Raw genomic sequence first — 16740 nt, 5'->3', positions numbered from 1 at the left:
TGTAGGGAACAAGAACTATGAAGCTTTTCCATTCTAAGCTTTTTTAAAATAAAAATACGTACAATGGGGTACCATTTTGATACATTTCTCCTAGTTTTCTAACAAAAACACAGCACTGTGCTTAAGTTTAAGGCATGTTTGGGTCCAAAACTCAAGGCTGCACTAAGGCGTGCAATGTAGCCATGTTGGTAGTAAGCCACCTGAGGGCACCATTGTGCGTGAAGGATTGTCACAGCTGTGGATGTTCCAGGGCCTGAAAAATGTTGGTGGTCTCTGGGCATATCAATAGGCAGGAAAAGGTCCAGACAGAAGAAATGCGGTTGAACTTGGCCTTGGCTGCTGAGCGACTGATGTGCCAAGCTTGACTACGGCCGCCCTTCCCTCTCTCTAGCCCTGGGTTGTGGCACAACAGACCTTGTGAAGAATCCTTAGCACCCTACATGCTGAAAATTTATGCTGTATGTGGCCACCATAAACATAAGGAAAACCTTAGCAACATTTTTAAGCAAGAAACTTATGTATTATGTTTTCAACTTGCACAGGTTTTTGATACCCAAGACTTTAAAAATCCAGTCATCCTGGCATGTTTTGATGATTTGTTGTCTCTGCTCTTCAGGCCGGGTGCTGCTTGGTCAGGTTGTTGATCATATCGACTCTCTCCTGGAGGAGTGGTTTCCTGGCCTGCTGAACATGGATATGCATGGCAACGGTGAGGCTCTGCTGAAGAAATGGGCTCTCTACAGCTTTGAGGACGGTCAGGAGTGGAGAAAGATTCTGCTTGAGGACCTATTCCCCTACTTTGACAATGGTAAATACCACCATCTGAGCAAATATCCTGATATGTTAGGTGACATGTTCCTTTTCTAACCATATGAATTATAATTGTATTCATTCCATCTACATAGACCCATTCATCTAACTCTTTTATTGTTGATTTTGTTGTTTGTCATAGATTTTCTGTTATTTAATCCGGAGGATCCCCGCTGCACACTTCCCATCTCTCAGATCGCTCCTGACTTGGTGCTGAGTGATCAGCCTGCAGGAACAATACTGGACGGTGAAGAGCTGCATGTGGACGGCTCTAAAGAGAACAGACTGGGTACGCCTGTTATTTCCACATGCAGATACAAAACTTGCTTTTGCTTTTTGTTTTATTACACATAAAAGATGAAAGTCTGAATTGCTTCCTCATTTGTGTTTGCCTTTACATCATGCTTGTCTTTGCTATAAAAACACCTTTTTTATGATGCATTGCTAATATGTAAGGGATCACACTGATAAATTAGATATATTTCTGTTTACAGGGGATGGTGGTTTTGGAACCGTCTATCGAGGTTTCTACAAAAATGAAGAAGTTGCTGTAAAAATATTCAACAAGCATGCATCAGAGCTTTACATCTATAGACTCCTCAGACAGGTAATGCTGAAAAATAAATATCAGAGACAACAAGATTAATTTGGTTTATGGATCCTGGACAGAACTTGAAAAGTGTCTCTTAATCATTATTTCCATTTTAAAATGGTGATACAGATCACATTACATGCTTGCATACATTAATCGAATGCTGCGCCCATGAATACATTATTTAATTGAAATATGCATGTATGATGATTTCCTGATATGATTTGTCATGTTGTTAGACAATACTATGATAATTTAGTTATTTTTAAAAAGAAACAGAGGTGATGATTATTCTAGGTACCATCTCCCATCTTCTCACTCTCCATATCTCTCTAGGAGTTGGCGGTGTTAGGTCGTCTCCGTCACCCCAGCCTGGTAGGTCTTCTGGCAGCAGGCTCAGCGCCTCAGGTCCTGGTGATGGAGCTGGCTCTGAGAGGCTCTTTGGACTCGCTGTTTGAACACGAGAACGGCAGCCTCAACCAAAAGCTGCAGCATAGAATTGCCCTACAAGTGGCCGACGGACTCAGGTAGAGTCAGGGATGATAGTTTACATTTTACCTTTTGCTAGGAGTTTGACAACACGTTTTAGAAAGTGTGCCGAGAGTCTTTTGTTGATTCACATTATGTGTTGTGCATCGTCATCATCTCAAAATTCAGATAAAAATATGGCAACTCTGCAGCGTAGAATATGAAGATTAGTCAGTCTTTGTTTAATCTTTTATCATCAGATACCTCCACTCAGTCATGATCATCTATCGCGATCTAAAGCCTCACAACGTTCTTCTGTTCAACCTGAAAACCGACTCTGAGATCATTGCAAAGATTACAGACTATGGCATCGCTCAGTACTGCTGCAGCATGGGAGTAAGGAGCTCAGAGGGAACACCAGGTGAGTATAGGTTCTCTTAAACCTTCTCAGATCTTTTATATCTGTATAACACCTGAAGTTTATTTCCTTGTTACATGTCTCATCTCTTTATAGCCCAATCCTAATGTTTCTCTGTAATGCAATGCACATAACAGCATGGCCTAAAGAAAATGAAGATATTACTGTATGTCTTGCAGGGTTTCGAGCACCAGAGGTCGCCCGGGGTAATGTGATCTATAACCAGCAGGCTGATGTGTTTTCGTTCGGCCTTCTTCTCTACGACCTTCTGACCTGTGGTGAACGAATCTCCGATGGCATGAAGTTCCCCAGTGAGTTTGACGAGGTTGCTGTGCAGGGAAAACTACCAGGTAATCATTAAGATTTACATTCTGAATTAATTTTTTTACTCTTAGTTGAAAATCATAAATTCATTGTAATGTCATCATCACTCTTAACATACAGAGCCTTTATAACAAGACATCTATTAAACAAAGAGTTGAAGAGAATCTTAAAAACAACGATAACAGAAAAGAGCAGCGATAATTATTAAAAATAAAGTATAAAAAACAAGTACAATCGCAGCAGGAATTTATGAAAATGATTGACAGAAAACAGCTAGTATTTAACATTCACCTGTTTGTTTTTGGTAATGTTGCACACAGATCCAGTGAAACACTACGGTTGCTCTCCCTGGCCAGGCTTCCAGGCTCTGATGAAGGACTGTTTGAGAGAAAACCCTCAGAATCGACCCACGTCTGCTCAGGTTAGGTCCTAGAACTTTGTTTGGAGCGCTGGTTCTAAACCGGTGAGTCAGGGCCAGTGGCAGACCGGTTTTCAGTGGGTCACAAATGTGTTCCTGAAAAAGGGAGATTGGGCAAGAAGTCTAGAATTTACCTAACTCCTAAGCAGAAATATTATAATTCATTTTACACTGGCCATTGTAACAAGTACATTTAGGATAGGTGACGAGCCCATGACAGATTTCTCACTTTTTCCAACAGTAAAGGTCCAAACTGAAACTTTTTCATCAGTTAAACTTAAGTGGTCTAAAGGGTTCAGAAATGTGAGTCACAATCTCTTAATAATAATAAGATGGTGGATGCTGAGGCTAAACTACTGGTGTACGGGATAGTGGTGTCTTCGTTTTTACTGAGTAAGCTGAAGAAGGAAATTCAAGCTAAAGCGGAGCAAAAAACTTCTAGACTGTAACACCCATTCACCAGTAAAAAATATGGGTCTTCTGTGATGTGTGCAGGTGTTTGACAGGCTGAATTCAGGGGAGATGCTGTGCCTGATGAGGGAGCTGGTGGTTCCTCATGCGTTCAACGCTGAGTGCTTCACGGTGAGCTCTGACAGCAGTGACAGCCCATCAAACGGCAACAGAGCCTGGCTGGGTGGAGGCAGCAGTGCCCGGAGACTCGGCTCCATCACTGCTGTGGACCTGGACACCAACATAGTCACCACACAGGTACCAGCAGCACTTATAGCACCTCATGTTTGGTTCTGTTTTATTTTCAGTTACCAGCTGCAACAAAAGATACCAGAGGAGCTTGTAGCCAGCTTGTCAATAGCACTGTATATAAAAAACAATTTTCCTCATATTTTTCAAACCAAATGGCCAACTTTTTGTGTGTAATTGCAATTTTCATGCATCATCTTAACAAGGTGGTTCTCTTGCTCCTACAGGAGGTCAACAGCAGCCCTGTCTTGTGTCTTGTGACCGTCCAAATCCCACACGAGACCTGTGATTGGCTGGTTGCAGGCACCCAGTCTGGCTCCTTGGTGGTGATCAGCACTCAGGACATATCTACATGGCACCACCTGCAGAGTGTCACAGATGCTGTCACATCTCTGTACTTCCATGTGCACCCTCGGCGCAAGTAAGTTTCTCTAAAAACACTGAAATCAGTCATGATGCTTTGAACACCTCTGCAGATGGAACTCATGAAGTTCACTGTTATGTGCTTTTAAGACTTCTTCTTTACTGTGTGGATTTTTTTCCCCCAAAGCAGAAAAAGGCATGGGTAAAAAACACCTGGATTAATTCTTGAGAGCCGTATTTATCTTCAGGAAATCAAGATCAATAAATAGTTTTTAGATGACTTTTCAAGAATAACTTTTGACAGAGGTGCTGGAAGATATTGTAAATCAGAGGTCATCCTCTCCTACTATGAGTTTTTGAGGTTTTGAGCACCTGCTGGTCTGGACAGATTTTGCCACCTTGTAAGTGAGCGGCCTTTATCATCACAAGCTGTTGATGAGAAGACAGCTTGCTTGGAGGAAAAATGTTAAAAATGGTCTCTCGTGATTATCTCCTAAATCTCCCAAATACATAGTAGTTTCTTCAATTTATCCATGTTGTTTATTTATTTAGTTATTTTTATGAATTGATTATTTCATCCAGCCATTGTTTTTAATTCTTTTTACATGTCCCTCTTCTATATTTTTATTCAGCCACTGTCTGAAGCTGGTCAGTCTTTATTTATTATGCCTCTGCAACCGTGATAGCTAAGCCTGAAACATTACATTTGTCCGTTATCTGGCCATGTATTCATCCCTCATCTATGCATCCATCCATGCATCCATGCATGCACACCTGGTGCATCTATTCATGCATGCATCCATCCATCCATCCATCCATCCATCCATCCATCCATTCATCCATCCACGCATCCATCCATCAATCCAAGTATCCATCCATGCAGGCATACCTGGTGCATCCAGGCATCAATCCATTTATCTATCCATCCATGCATCCATCCATCGAGGCATCAATCCATTTATCCATCCATTTATCCATCCATCCATCCATCCATGCATCCATCTATTCCTTCATCCATCTATCTATTCATGCATCCATCCATGCATGCATCCCTGGTGCATCCATCCATACATCCACTAATGTCCCCTCTGACTCAAGGATTTTAGTCATTTTTGAGGTAAAAGGTCAAAGTCTTTCAACCTTATGCTCATCCCTTGAGTATAAGATTTCCAAGAATAACACTGCCACAAATACTGCCTCAGTCCTTCTTCTTCACCTACCACTGAACTTTGACTGCATAATAACAGTTGTATACCTCACAGAGACATGAAACCCCCAGTAGAGATGCACCAATGCATCAGTTTAATATCGCCCCCAAATGATGGGGCTTGAACAGATAAGTTATCAGTATTTATCTGTTGTTGTTGTCTTGGCATCTGACATATCTAGCTGCTGTGTTGAACTAGAAATTTCTTACTGGGCAGAAAAAGTGAGCAGTTACAAAAACTCTGATCTGTTTTCATGGTCAAATGTGAGAGAAAATGTTGGCATACTAGGAGTCTTACACCAAAAGTTGTAATGAAAAAAAACTGATGTCAGCATCGACATCAGCTAAATTGTTATGCTAAACATCCGGATCGGTGTAGACCCTAATTTTCAGTAGGTGCATCTATAACCACCAGTCAGTAGTTGTTCTTACGATTTGCTATTTAATAAGGTTTCTTGTTTCATTCTGACGTTATTGTGTTTTTTATTCTTCGTCTGTTTTGTACAGCATCTCCTAACGTGTTTTGAGAAGCACTTTATAAATGGACTTTTTATGTATACAATTAAAATACAAATGGCAATCACAGGATTTATTTTGTTAAGTAACCCTCTGCTCAAGAGATTTCAATTATAGAAACATAATGCTTTGCTTAATTGATTTTTGTCTTTCTAGATGTTTGATTTCATGTGAATGACTTAAAATGAATGATAAGAAAAGGTCCAATTAAATCAATGTGTTCTCATTATTTTGACTAGTTTTTACATTTTCTGAAACATTTGTACTTTTGATCTTTGCAAAGATAATAGTGCTCAATGATAGTACAGTATTTATTAATATAAAAAAGGGTCTTTAATGTTGTTCTTTCTGTTAGTCAGAGGAAGAATTACTTGTTGGTTGGGACAGCTGATGGAATTCTTACTATCTATGAAGACTCAGTTCTCAAGGTAAATACAAAGATTAAAGATCCTGTTTTTTTAATGTATGATGTATAATGTATGAGATTATCCTGGCACTACGTTTAGATATGTTCCCAAACTTTAAAAGGAAGAGATTCTCTATCCACACTCTTCTTGTTCCTCCTTCCAGCAGGCGAATGGGCAGCCAGTTAAAACTGTCACTGTGGGAAATGTCAACACGCCCGTCATGTGTCTGGGCCAGTCAGTGCATTCACTGGACAGCAGATGCGTGTGGGCCGGCTGTGGAACCAAAATCCTCTCCTTCACAGCCGACTATGACGTCTGCAAGGCCATCGACACAAGACCAAACCTCATCTCCCAGTGAGTCCATGAAAATTAGGAAAATAGAAAGCAGCATGTGGATGAAATTAATAGTGTTGAAAAGGGCAGAGTTTGGTTTGAAATAGCTTTTTATCCTACACGTTGAGCTGGGTGGATCTAACAAATAAACATTTTTATTTAGTGAACCCTTAAAGAAGGTTGAGCCCTGTATGTCCAAGGGTTTAAGTCTGACCTGTGCTCTCCCAAATTTCTACACTATCCACTGTCCCACCTAAATAAAAAAAAATAAATAAATAAAACAAATAGAGGGTATTTGCACTTGAAGATGCTTTGTGGTTTAGAGACAATGTGGTGCCTGAAGAGGTATTCACCCCCTTGGATGTTTAACCCTTTCATTTATTTTATAAATCAATCATGGTCAATATGATTGGGCTTTTTGACAAAAATGACAAAAAACCCCTCTTTAATGTCAAAATGAAAACAGATTTCTATAAAGTCAATTAATAAATAGCAAATAAATAGCATAAATATTCACTCCTTTAATGTGACTGATGTAATTCAACAGAGGTCCTGCCAATTGCTGCTAGTAGTCTATTAATTAGTGGAATAGGGATCACCTGAGTGTAGTGAATGTGTCTTAAGTGATTGTGGTATAACAACACCTGTGTCTGGAAGGTCCAGTCTCTGGTTAATCAGCATTCATGGCTACCATTACACCATGAAGACAAAAGAACACTAAAGGGAACTCAGAGAAAATGCTTATTGAAAAGTGTAAGTCAGGGAATGGTTACAAAAAAAAATCTGTTAAATCCATAATCAAGAAATATAAGAATATGGCACATGTGTAAATCTGCCTAGATCAGGCCATCCTCACAAGCTGATGGGGGCATGCTAGAGAAGACTAGTGACAGAAGCCACGAAGACACCCATGACTACTCTGACGGAGTTACAAGCTTCAGCAGCTGAGTTTGGAGAGACTCTGCATACAACAGCTGTTGCCCAGGTGCTTCACCAGTCAAAGCTTTATGGGTGAGTGGCAAAGAGAAAGCCACCATTGAATAAAACATAAAATAAACCTTGACTAGAGTTTGCCAAAGGCATGTGGTAGACTTCATGGTGAAGTGGAACAAAGTTCTTTGGTCTGCTGAGCCTGAAATGTTGCTTTTTGGCCATGAGAAAAGATGCCAAGTTTTGCTGACATCAACCATCACCACAAACACACCATCCCCACTGTGAAGCACAGTGGAGGCAGCATCATGCTGTGGGAATGCTTCTCGGCAGCTGTCGAATAAAAGGGTTAAACATCCAAGGGGGAAATATTTTTATGGGTAAAAAAATGACTTGATTGTTATAAGCATTATTGGTTGAATATTTTGGTTGTTTTAATTTCTGTGTGTCCCCTTCAGGCAGCGATCTCTGAGCAGTGAATCTTCTGTGTCTCGAATGGTTGTGGATAAAAACATTTACCTGAGCAAAGCCGGGGCATCGACTGTTGAAGTTTGGGAAAAGAGGAGTGAGAGGATGGTGGACTGCATTGACTGTGCCCAGATCATCAGGTAAAACACTGAAACACGCACACAGAAATAAATTATATGTATATTTGATCAGGATTCAGTGGCTCTGATCTGTCTAGCCAAGATGAATTTTGGCATGATTATTCTGCAGCAGGTGAAGGAAAGGAAGGCATTTCAGCACTAGGATTTCTGACACATTTGAATTAGCACTGACTTTAACAGAGTTTTTGAGTAGAGTACACCAGCTCTTTGTAATTTTGCTGATCCAGCTAAAAAGGTTGCTCAGCAGTTCAGCATGGACTTAAATCTTTAAAGTTCCTCTATTGATGCATTTTTATTTACATTTAGAAAAAGAATAGTTTAAGATTAACACATTGGAATTGTTTTATTTGTATGTTTGACATTTTAAAAAATCAAATCCCTCTTAAGTATACAAATATTCAGGTGGTTATCTCCATGGGGGTAAAGGCAGACATGTTTTTTACCATCAGTCAAAGGTTTAAAGATGTGGCAGTGTTTGACTAATAGATGATATTAAAATATCAGTCAGCATGAACACAGCTGTGAGCTCTTAAAATGTCAGTTAACTATTAACATGTCAGCCAGTAATTAAAGTCTCACAGCCCTGCAGAGTGTGACATTTTGGAGATTTGAGAGTTTTTCCTATGATTCAGCTTCAGTCTCACTGCCTCCTCTCTCTGCAGACACGACTCTGTTTGCAGAGGCAGGCAGGGCAACGAGGCCGAGCTGCCCACTGAGGCGACTCCCTCCTGGGCCAGAGTGAAAGCCCTGCTGGTGCAGAGCGCTGCAACTCTCTGGATCGGCACTAGAGGGGGCCACCTGCTGCTGCTGGAGCTCTCCAAACATCAGACCCTGCAGGTCATCAGCCCCAGCTGCAATTCTATCCGCTGCATCGCTTCTGCACTTATAGGTGGGCCCTTAAATTTTGATAATTTACGTAGATGTATGAGTCCATCATTATGCTACATCTGCATGGCCCTTGAATATGATATTATGTAGTTGGAAGGGAAAGGCATTCTTGTTTTGATGAAACCTGTGTAAATCTATTTAAGACCATTCAACAGGCATCCGATTTAAAGTTCAATCATCAATGCACAGCTGCTGAACAGGTTTACCTAATCAGATGGCCAAGGAGTGTGTATTCATAGGTATTTGAAATTCAGAGAGAAACAAGATAAGAAGTATTTTGAATAAACCAAAAGGAAAGAAACTGAATCACTGAGTATTAAAGCTGTGTAATTCTTTTTCTTTCATCAGGTGTGGGGGGTAAAGTCAAAGGGGGATAAATGTCACAGCTTTAAAATGCACTGTAGTTTGGAAACAACCCCTCAGAGTTTGCCACTCCATTAGACTATTTCATGCTTTCTATTCTATGTCATCATCCTAATGTTGATTAGTGTATCTGAATGAACTGACAATGATTGATATCAGCAGTTATAACAAATATTTTTCTCATAAACAGAAACCCTAAACTGGAAGAATGTGGTGCTGGTTCTGGGCCGAAGACTCCCACAGGACAGGAATCAGTTTGGTGAGTCTGATGGTTTATTATTTGTCCCACATCTGGCTCTGTTGGCGTCTCCACGTTGGTCTCACGTGTGACTTTGTCTGTGGTCTCAGACGAGGAGTCGGTGCTGATGGTGTGGAACAGCACGCTGCCGATGGAGGTCAGAGACCTGAAAAAACACTGCGAGAAGAGAGAGCAGATCGCTGCCAAAATGAGAGAACAGCTGCATCCTGACTGAGCCCACACGCATCAATGTATGTAGTCTTTGTATTATGTATGTAGAATGTATGATATCTTAAAATGTTTACTATAAAGCACCTTGAATGAAGCCAGCAGTTTGTGCTAAGAGGGATATGGGAAGTGTTGAAGTGGCAAAGGGGTATGGTTCCACAGTTCTCTTCACAGTATTTCTAAGCAAAGTTGGAAAGATGTCAGTAATTTACTCCTACAATCAACCGTCAAACTTCACTGTGCCTTTCAGTATAAGATTTGATATTAGGTACAGAATTTTGTATTTTTTTGCAAATTTTTCAAAAATCAAAGACTAAAATATCAAATTTCATAAGTATTCAGATCCTTTGCAAAAACACCTTAATTTAGCTCAGGTTCCCCACATTTCTGTGGGTGTTTCTACTCCTTGATTGGAGTCCATCTGTGGTAAATTAAGTTGATTGGACATGATTTGGAAAGCCACACGCCTCTCTATAGAAGGCCTCACAGCAGAGGTCAAAGGAACTGCCTGCAGAGCTCAGAGACAGGATTGTTGCAAGGCACATATCTGGAGAAGTCTGCAAAAATACAATTCTGCTGCACTAAAGGTTCCCAAGAGCACAGTGGCCTCCATAATTGTTGGTCACCTCTCTTATTAAGGCCCTTCTTCTCTGATCGCTCAGTTTGGTAGAGTCACCAACTCTTGGAAGAGATTGTTGTGGCACTGGTTGTGCCAAAATTCTTCTTCCAAACTTCATCACTAAACATAACGTTCCTGCTCATGTTCAGTTTCCAGTGACACAAGCGTAAACAGGCCTGTCGGGAAAGGGCTGTCATACAGCCCTACAAGACTGGACTGGAGATTTACTCTTCTTGGGACGCCCACTTCACGGCCTGTCTCTGTCATCCTGTTATACCTTGGCCTTCAGTTTGGAGATGTTCTAGAGCTCTCTCCAAACAATGCTGCAACTTGGTTTTGAACACCAGCTTCAGGTTGCCTTATCGCACAGGCCCTGTCCAGATCAGTCAAATGGGGCCCATGCTCACAGGCGCTGACAGTCAGGTGCCAGACAGTGAAGATTTTGGCACATTTTGCATGATGGCAACCCTCATACTCAGCTCTGCTGCTCATCCCATGAATGCATGTTCCTTACAAATGTGGCACCATTTAAAACAGAAACAGACTTTCAATGGTATAAGATTTTTACCAATAAGAATTGTCACAAAATATCCTTACTTTTGGTTCTAATTTGATTTATTTTTAAAATTACACTGATTTATAATGGTAGTTAGAAACAGAAATAGAGTGTGGGTTTAATAAACAAACATTTCTGTATTTTTTTTGCAGACACATCATCTAAAAGGGATCAGCTCAGGTGGATGAAGTGTCAGCGGTTCACAGTGAAGGGGACGTGTACCTCGCTTTCTAACAGCCATATGAACTTTTCTTTTGCACTGATGCTGAAGGACAATGAGTGGAGCACATTGCAATGAGACAGCCGAAAGAATTTCAAGATTTTCATGTTCTCTTCCTGAAGAGGCACATTTCTGAAACAATGTGCTGTGATACACTAAATGAGGACTGTTTAATATGAAGAGACATTTCAGTAAAAGGGACACAGATGGTCTAATTTGTGTGTGAGCAGTGCAGATGTTCACAAAGACCTCTGACTCCTGATGAATGTTTGTTTACGCGTACTTTAACAGAGAAAACAAACAGGAACTGTAAAGAAAGCCAAAGCTGAATTATTTTTAATTATATATTTGATTATTTATTCTCATCTGTGTTTACTTGAGCTTACATTTGCTTCACAATCAAATACAGGATTTCTCCAATGCTGCCTGCTTTGTACACTGTTTTTATGTGAAGTGTTTTTTAAAGATGAAAAGATGGTGAGTAAACATTATTATACGTTCTGTGAATGTGTTCTTTTTTATTTGCTGATAGTAAAGTGCAAGAAGGATAAAAATACGTGTAATTTTGTTGGAGTGAACCACATAAATTTATCCTAAAATTGTATCTACATGTATCTCCTTTGTTCTGGTCAACAGAGGTGGTTTTACCACGACTAAAGGTAGGCTGGGGATTTCAAGGCATGTGGCAAAGGTCTGTATACAATGTGAGGTAAGCATCAACTTATTTTAATAATTCAATATTTAGTATTCAGTATTAAGCATGTAAACAAGGTTCCAAAAAGGCATAAAAAGCATCATCAGCAATAATGCATTACTTGTGATTTAATTAGGTCCATATTTAGTGCATTGAAGGGTTTGAATTGGAACTAATTACATGCTTCATCATTGCTTTTAGCACATTTTGGTAAAGCCACTGCAGCGTCTCCCTGCAGCCACAGTTACGTAAAGTAAGTCCACCACTGCTCTTTAATGTCTCATTTCACTTAAAAAACCCTCAAAGACAGCTTAGTAAACAAGTCAGAAGTCATCTGCACGTCAAACATTTACCTTTTTACTACTCCATTATTTCCTTTTTGACCCATAACAAGTTCCTTTTTTATGGTAAAGTTCATATTATAATCTTAGAACTGCCTGAAGTTCATTATTTTATTTTAGAATAAAAGCAGACCTGTACCCAAAACAGGAAGTCAGTTACCCTTAGTTTAAGACTGTATGAAAAAAATAAAATGTAACAGAAGCAGGTTTTTTATTGCCGAATAGTGGAATTTCAAAATGTGACAAAAGGTCACATTAATCAGGATTAACACAGAAATCCTAAAATGAAAATCAATTAAAAATTTTAACCATTTGATTGCCCCACTATCAATTTAAAATTGCAGAGTTGATTAAAATGCAGCTAGATATAATTAAAGTGTAATTATGTCTCATTATCTTTGTTAATCTGGCATATTTGAATGAAGATAAGTGCAAACTTTCTCTCTTCATTATCATGTCAGCACGAAATCTTTGTAAAAGTGCTCCTTTATCTTAGATTTCATACTTTGCTAAGAACAAATCAAAAAAAAAAAAAAAACACATAGCAGTGGTTCTCAGTTGGTGGGCTGGGATCTATAAGTGGGTCACAAAGTTCCTTTCTAGGGGGTCACGAATGGGTGCCAGGAAAAAATATTGCAATGGTCTTTAAAGATGTGTAGACATACAGGGCATCCATACATTTTTTTTCCATGAGGAAAATTGAGCAGAGTAAAATGTATGCATGCATGTCTTTCTAAAATGATGCACTTTCAAACATGTTTGCTTTGTCCTTTTTCTATGTTCATTCATGTTTTCCTCTATTTATGGTCCAAACTGCAACATTCATCATTAAAAACACTGTTATGATCAGTGGTATAGTGGTGTATGCAGAAGTGGGGGTACTCTTAATTTATATACTCTATCCATGTGGGTATACTCTTCATTTTAAAGCAGGCATTCTCTGTGGTGACAAAAAAGTGTGTATATACCTGAGTACAACCTGCACTACACCACTGGTTATGATTGAATAATTTCCAAAATATGGTCGTAATTGTTTAAGTAGGTGTTGGGTGCTGTGTTAAAGGACTTAAATGTAAATGTCAGAATCTTTATACCTCTATCTGTTTTAAGAATAATTTTCTTTTAAGAACACTTGGTGAATGAGGCCCATTGCTTTATTCCTGGGGCCTCCAAATGTATAAAACTACCCCTGTAGATCAATGTACATTTCCTTATATTAATTATTTTATTTTGTTTATGACTGAATCGTTCTTATTTTGTTTTGTATAATTCACTTCAGGATTTCTATAGTGTTAAAAAAATGCAAGGACAATTATTCACAGGAAAAATGATGAAACAGATGATTTCAGGGTCTGGACCATATTTGATCTTTAATCTTGATGGGAAAAAAAGACATTGCATTTGAAGCCATTTCATGGAAAAAAAAATATTTACATGGAGGACTCAGTCCTCAAACATTGACAGCACATTAGTAAAAAACAAAGACACGAGAGTTAAGGATTTGCAGTACCTCTGAACCTTATAAACATGATGTTCTGATATCCAAACTATCAAGATAAATATATTTATAATATTTATATTGTATTTACAGAATACCTTAAATATACAACATCTGTCATGTATTCTATAAACAAATATAAATTACTTAGGCACACTTTATCGCAGACAATCATGGGAGTGGTTTCAAAGGCCTTCCTCTTGCTGCTTGGACTCATCTCTCTTGCATGGTTACGCTATCCGGACCGGCTACACTGCTAATACTCTCAGTACTTGTTGGCCAGTAGTTGGTTAGTCATAATGTACACAAAAACATTTTACAGCAGGATTAGAGGTTGGCATGATTTACACTGCCCATAGACACAGGGTCAGTCCCAGTTCTCACGTCTAACCCCTTTCACCTTCTTATTTGCTGTCTCCTTTGCAGATTTTTTGTTCAAGTAGGCCTGGTGGTGTGTCCACCTTATTGCTTACATTTTTTTCTTTTATCTGCAAAGATGAGGGAGCAAAAGCTAGAGGGAGAAGGAGCTAGAGGAGAGTTTGGGACACATTCAAGCAAGGGTAAGACAAGGATGACATTTATTCCCACACTTTCTTTTTTTTTACTGCAGACTGTCAGCTAAGGTTCAGAGATGACAAATAAGATAGCAGCTACGGTATCTACAAGGAATATACAGTACAAGTGAAATATACATCGACATAACAGCCAACTAAACGCACGCGGAGGGGTGGAGGGGAGGGAGGGCCAGCCGGTATGACCGGGCAGGGCTTACTTTACAGTCAGTCTATAAGTCCGACTCGGGCATATCCGGCATGTCGGCCATCAAGTAACCAATACCGTAACGGCCATTTGGGGCGGTGTCAGCATCCGGAGCAGTGCCGTTGCTCTGCTTGCGGTAGATGCTGTTCCCAGGCATGGGCGAGGGTGCCTCGCTGGGCGACTTGCCTTGGATCAGGCTGGTGTCATCGTCCTCTCCCGGCCGGGCGCTCTCCTTGATGATGCGGCCCTTCTTGTAGGAGACAGTGGAGAGGCCGCTAGTGTTCTCGTCAATGATGTTAAAGTAGCGCAGGCCGAAGACCACGGGCACGGGCATGATGGCCATCACCACCAGGGAGATGCAGACCACGATGCCCCACACAGGGAAACGTAGGGTCTGCTCCTTGGCCTGGAGGACAAAGTAAACATCAACTGATTTCAAATGTTGTGAAGTAATTTATTCATTTTCTAGTGCAGATGATCAAGAGTTTAAATGGCAAGAATGCAGGCCAACAACGGAATAAAGCAGGGTTTTTAGCCCGCCAGGATGTACTTCTTCTACATCTTGTGATCAGTCTACTCAGTAAGGGACTGCCTGAACAAAAGCCCACTTAAGAAGGATTCAAATATTTGGAATTTGGTGCAAAGTCACTTTGTATGTCTTCAGGAAAAGTCGTCTCCTGTATTGTTTTATGAAAATATGCTGAACAGGTTGCAAGTTGCAGTTTCATTCATGCAGGTAGGTGTTTTTTTCTGCTTTTCTCTAATAAAATTGAAGAAAGGTTGCAGACCAAGATAAAAAATAGTGTTGTTTTTAATAGTGTTTTTTCTTTCTGTTTGGAATTTTAGGTTAGCCTTATTAGTTTTCAACGCTGGTTTGTGAGTTTAGTTTTTATTGTGTAAAATGCTTTATTTTAGTTTAGATTTTGTTTATTTTAGTGTTAATTTTGTCAGTGATATGGGACATGCACTCCACGTTTTATTTATTTAAATTTGTACTCTTCAAATCAGGCCAACCCCAGACTTGGTTGTTCATGTCAGTCAGTATACTGCTGTCCCAGAATAAAACCAAGGAGATTTTGTTAATTTTACAAGCACACAATAAAGTTATAAAGCCTTGTTTTTTTTAGCTTCTGTTAACTTAAATGATTTTTACATTTTTGTTAGCTTGGTTAACTATAATAATCTTGTTGTAGACTACAGGATTGATTAGCAGTATGGGCTTGTAGAAACTGCAATACACATTTTTTATTTTTCTTTGTGCAAATTTAGTCAGAAAAAATAGTTTAAAAAAGGATGTTTAACATGTATTGTTGACTGTGACATTGGAGTTCTGCAGGGATCAATCCTGGGACCAATTTTATTTCAACAGTACATTAATGATCTGTCCCTTATCCGCACAAAGCTACACATTCAGCATGTATGCAGATGACACAGTTATTGCACCCATGCTAAAGCTGCTTCCAAACATTCTGCAGTATCAAAGTATTTTAACATTAGCAAAACAGTCAGCATGTACTTATCTATCAAGAGCAATATTATACACAAACTTGATGTGACAGGCCAGAAATATACTTGGTGTTATAATAACACAATATGCACACATATGCTAGAGGAGGAGGTGTGACTGTCAAAGCAGAGACAACAACGGCCCAAAGCTTTAAAGACAAACTGATAAACCACTGATAAATCAACAATTATGTGTTTGTGTTCTTGTTACTACACAGACACAAACATGTCTCTCAAACCAGATGGGACAGATTATTCTATTTTGAAAATAGTGAGAGTTCTGACTTTTAGTCAAGTTGTTTGTATTAGCTTAGATTTTCATTAAATGTATATCTGATAAGGATATTGTGGCATAATTTAAAAAAAAAAACTAAGCAAAGGGTTACTCATAAGGACTCTCTACCTTTTGTGACAACCACATCTATGAACACAGTTGGCTGAAAGTCACCAGTTAACACGGTCACTGATCAAAGCAATACAGTGTAAGCGTTATATCCCTGCAAAGATGAAAATATTGAAGAAATTAAGTCTAGACTGTGTTCTGACCACCAGTCATCAGTCTAAGCTGATCTGATGTTACTATTTACCAATGCTAGTACTATGTTAGATTTTATTTGGGGGCATTTCATGTCTTTATACAGACAGGAGAACACTGGATTAAGTCAGAGGGCTGAGAGATTGGGGAATGACATGGAGCCACAGGCTGGACCTGAACTTTGGCCGCCTGCATACATGGG

At 39.5% G+C, this 16740-nt stretch overlaps 2 protein-coding genes across 5 annotated transcripts in view; one reads left to right on the top strand and one right to left on the bottom strand.

Annotated features, from left to right (window-relative positions):
• The window catches only part of lrrk2 (leucine-rich repeat kinase 2), a 59338-nt gene extending 47626 nt beyond the window's left edge, over nucleotides 1-11712 (top strand). For all 4 annotated transcript variants that reach the window (XM_041795674.1, XM_041795675.1, XM_041795673.1 and 1 more), the window contains exons 37-52: nucleotides 617-808; nucleotides 953-1099; nucleotides 1305-1417; nucleotides 1739-1929; nucleotides 2131-2291; nucleotides 2468-2638; nucleotides 2933-3033; nucleotides 3526-3738; nucleotides 3957-4150; nucleotides 6171-6243; nucleotides 6386-6576; nucleotides 7944-8093; nucleotides 8756-8982; nucleotides 9535-9603; nucleotides 9693-9833; nucleotides 11138-11712. In XM_041795674.1, coding sequence (XP_041651608.1) covers nucleotides 617-808; nucleotides 953-1099; nucleotides 1305-1417; nucleotides 1739-1929; nucleotides 2131-2291; nucleotides 2468-2638; nucleotides 2933-3033; nucleotides 3526-3738; nucleotides 3957-4150; nucleotides 6171-6243; nucleotides 6386-6576; nucleotides 7944-8093; nucleotides 8756-8982; nucleotides 9535-9603; nucleotides 9693-9817 — 2318 coding nt within the window. In that variant the 3' untranslated portion in view covers nucleotides 9818-9833; nucleotides 11138-11712. The remainder of the gene's footprint in view (nucleotides 1-616; nucleotides 809-952; nucleotides 1100-1304; nucleotides 1418-1738; nucleotides 1930-2130; nucleotides 2292-2467; nucleotides 2639-2932; nucleotides 3034-3525; nucleotides 3739-3956; nucleotides 4151-6170; nucleotides 6244-6385; nucleotides 6577-7943; nucleotides 8094-8755; nucleotides 8983-9534; nucleotides 9604-9692; nucleotides 9834-11137) is intronic.
• Nucleotides 11713-13594: 1882 nt separating this feature from the next.
• slc6a15 (solute carrier family 6 member 15) overlaps nucleotides 13595-16740 on the bottom strand; it is a 34611-nt gene continuing 31465 nt past the window's right edge. Inside the window, exon 12 of the mRNA XM_041794694.1 lies at nucleotides 13595-14903. Within this exon, the coding sequence (XP_041650628.1) occupies nucleotides 14523-14903 (381 nt within the window). The 3' untranslated portion in view covers nucleotides 13595-14522. The remainder of the gene's footprint in view (nucleotides 14904-16740) is intronic.

The sequence above is a fragment of the Cheilinus undulatus genome, linkage group 9, assembly GCF_018320785.1.
Source record: "Cheilinus undulatus linkage group 9, ASM1832078v1, whole genome shotgun sequence".
Lineage (NCBI taxonomy): Eukaryota > Metazoa > Chordata > Actinopteri > Labriformes > Labridae > Cheilinus > Cheilinus undulatus.
This window is presented reverse-complemented; position numbering and strand designations above follow the sequence as displayed.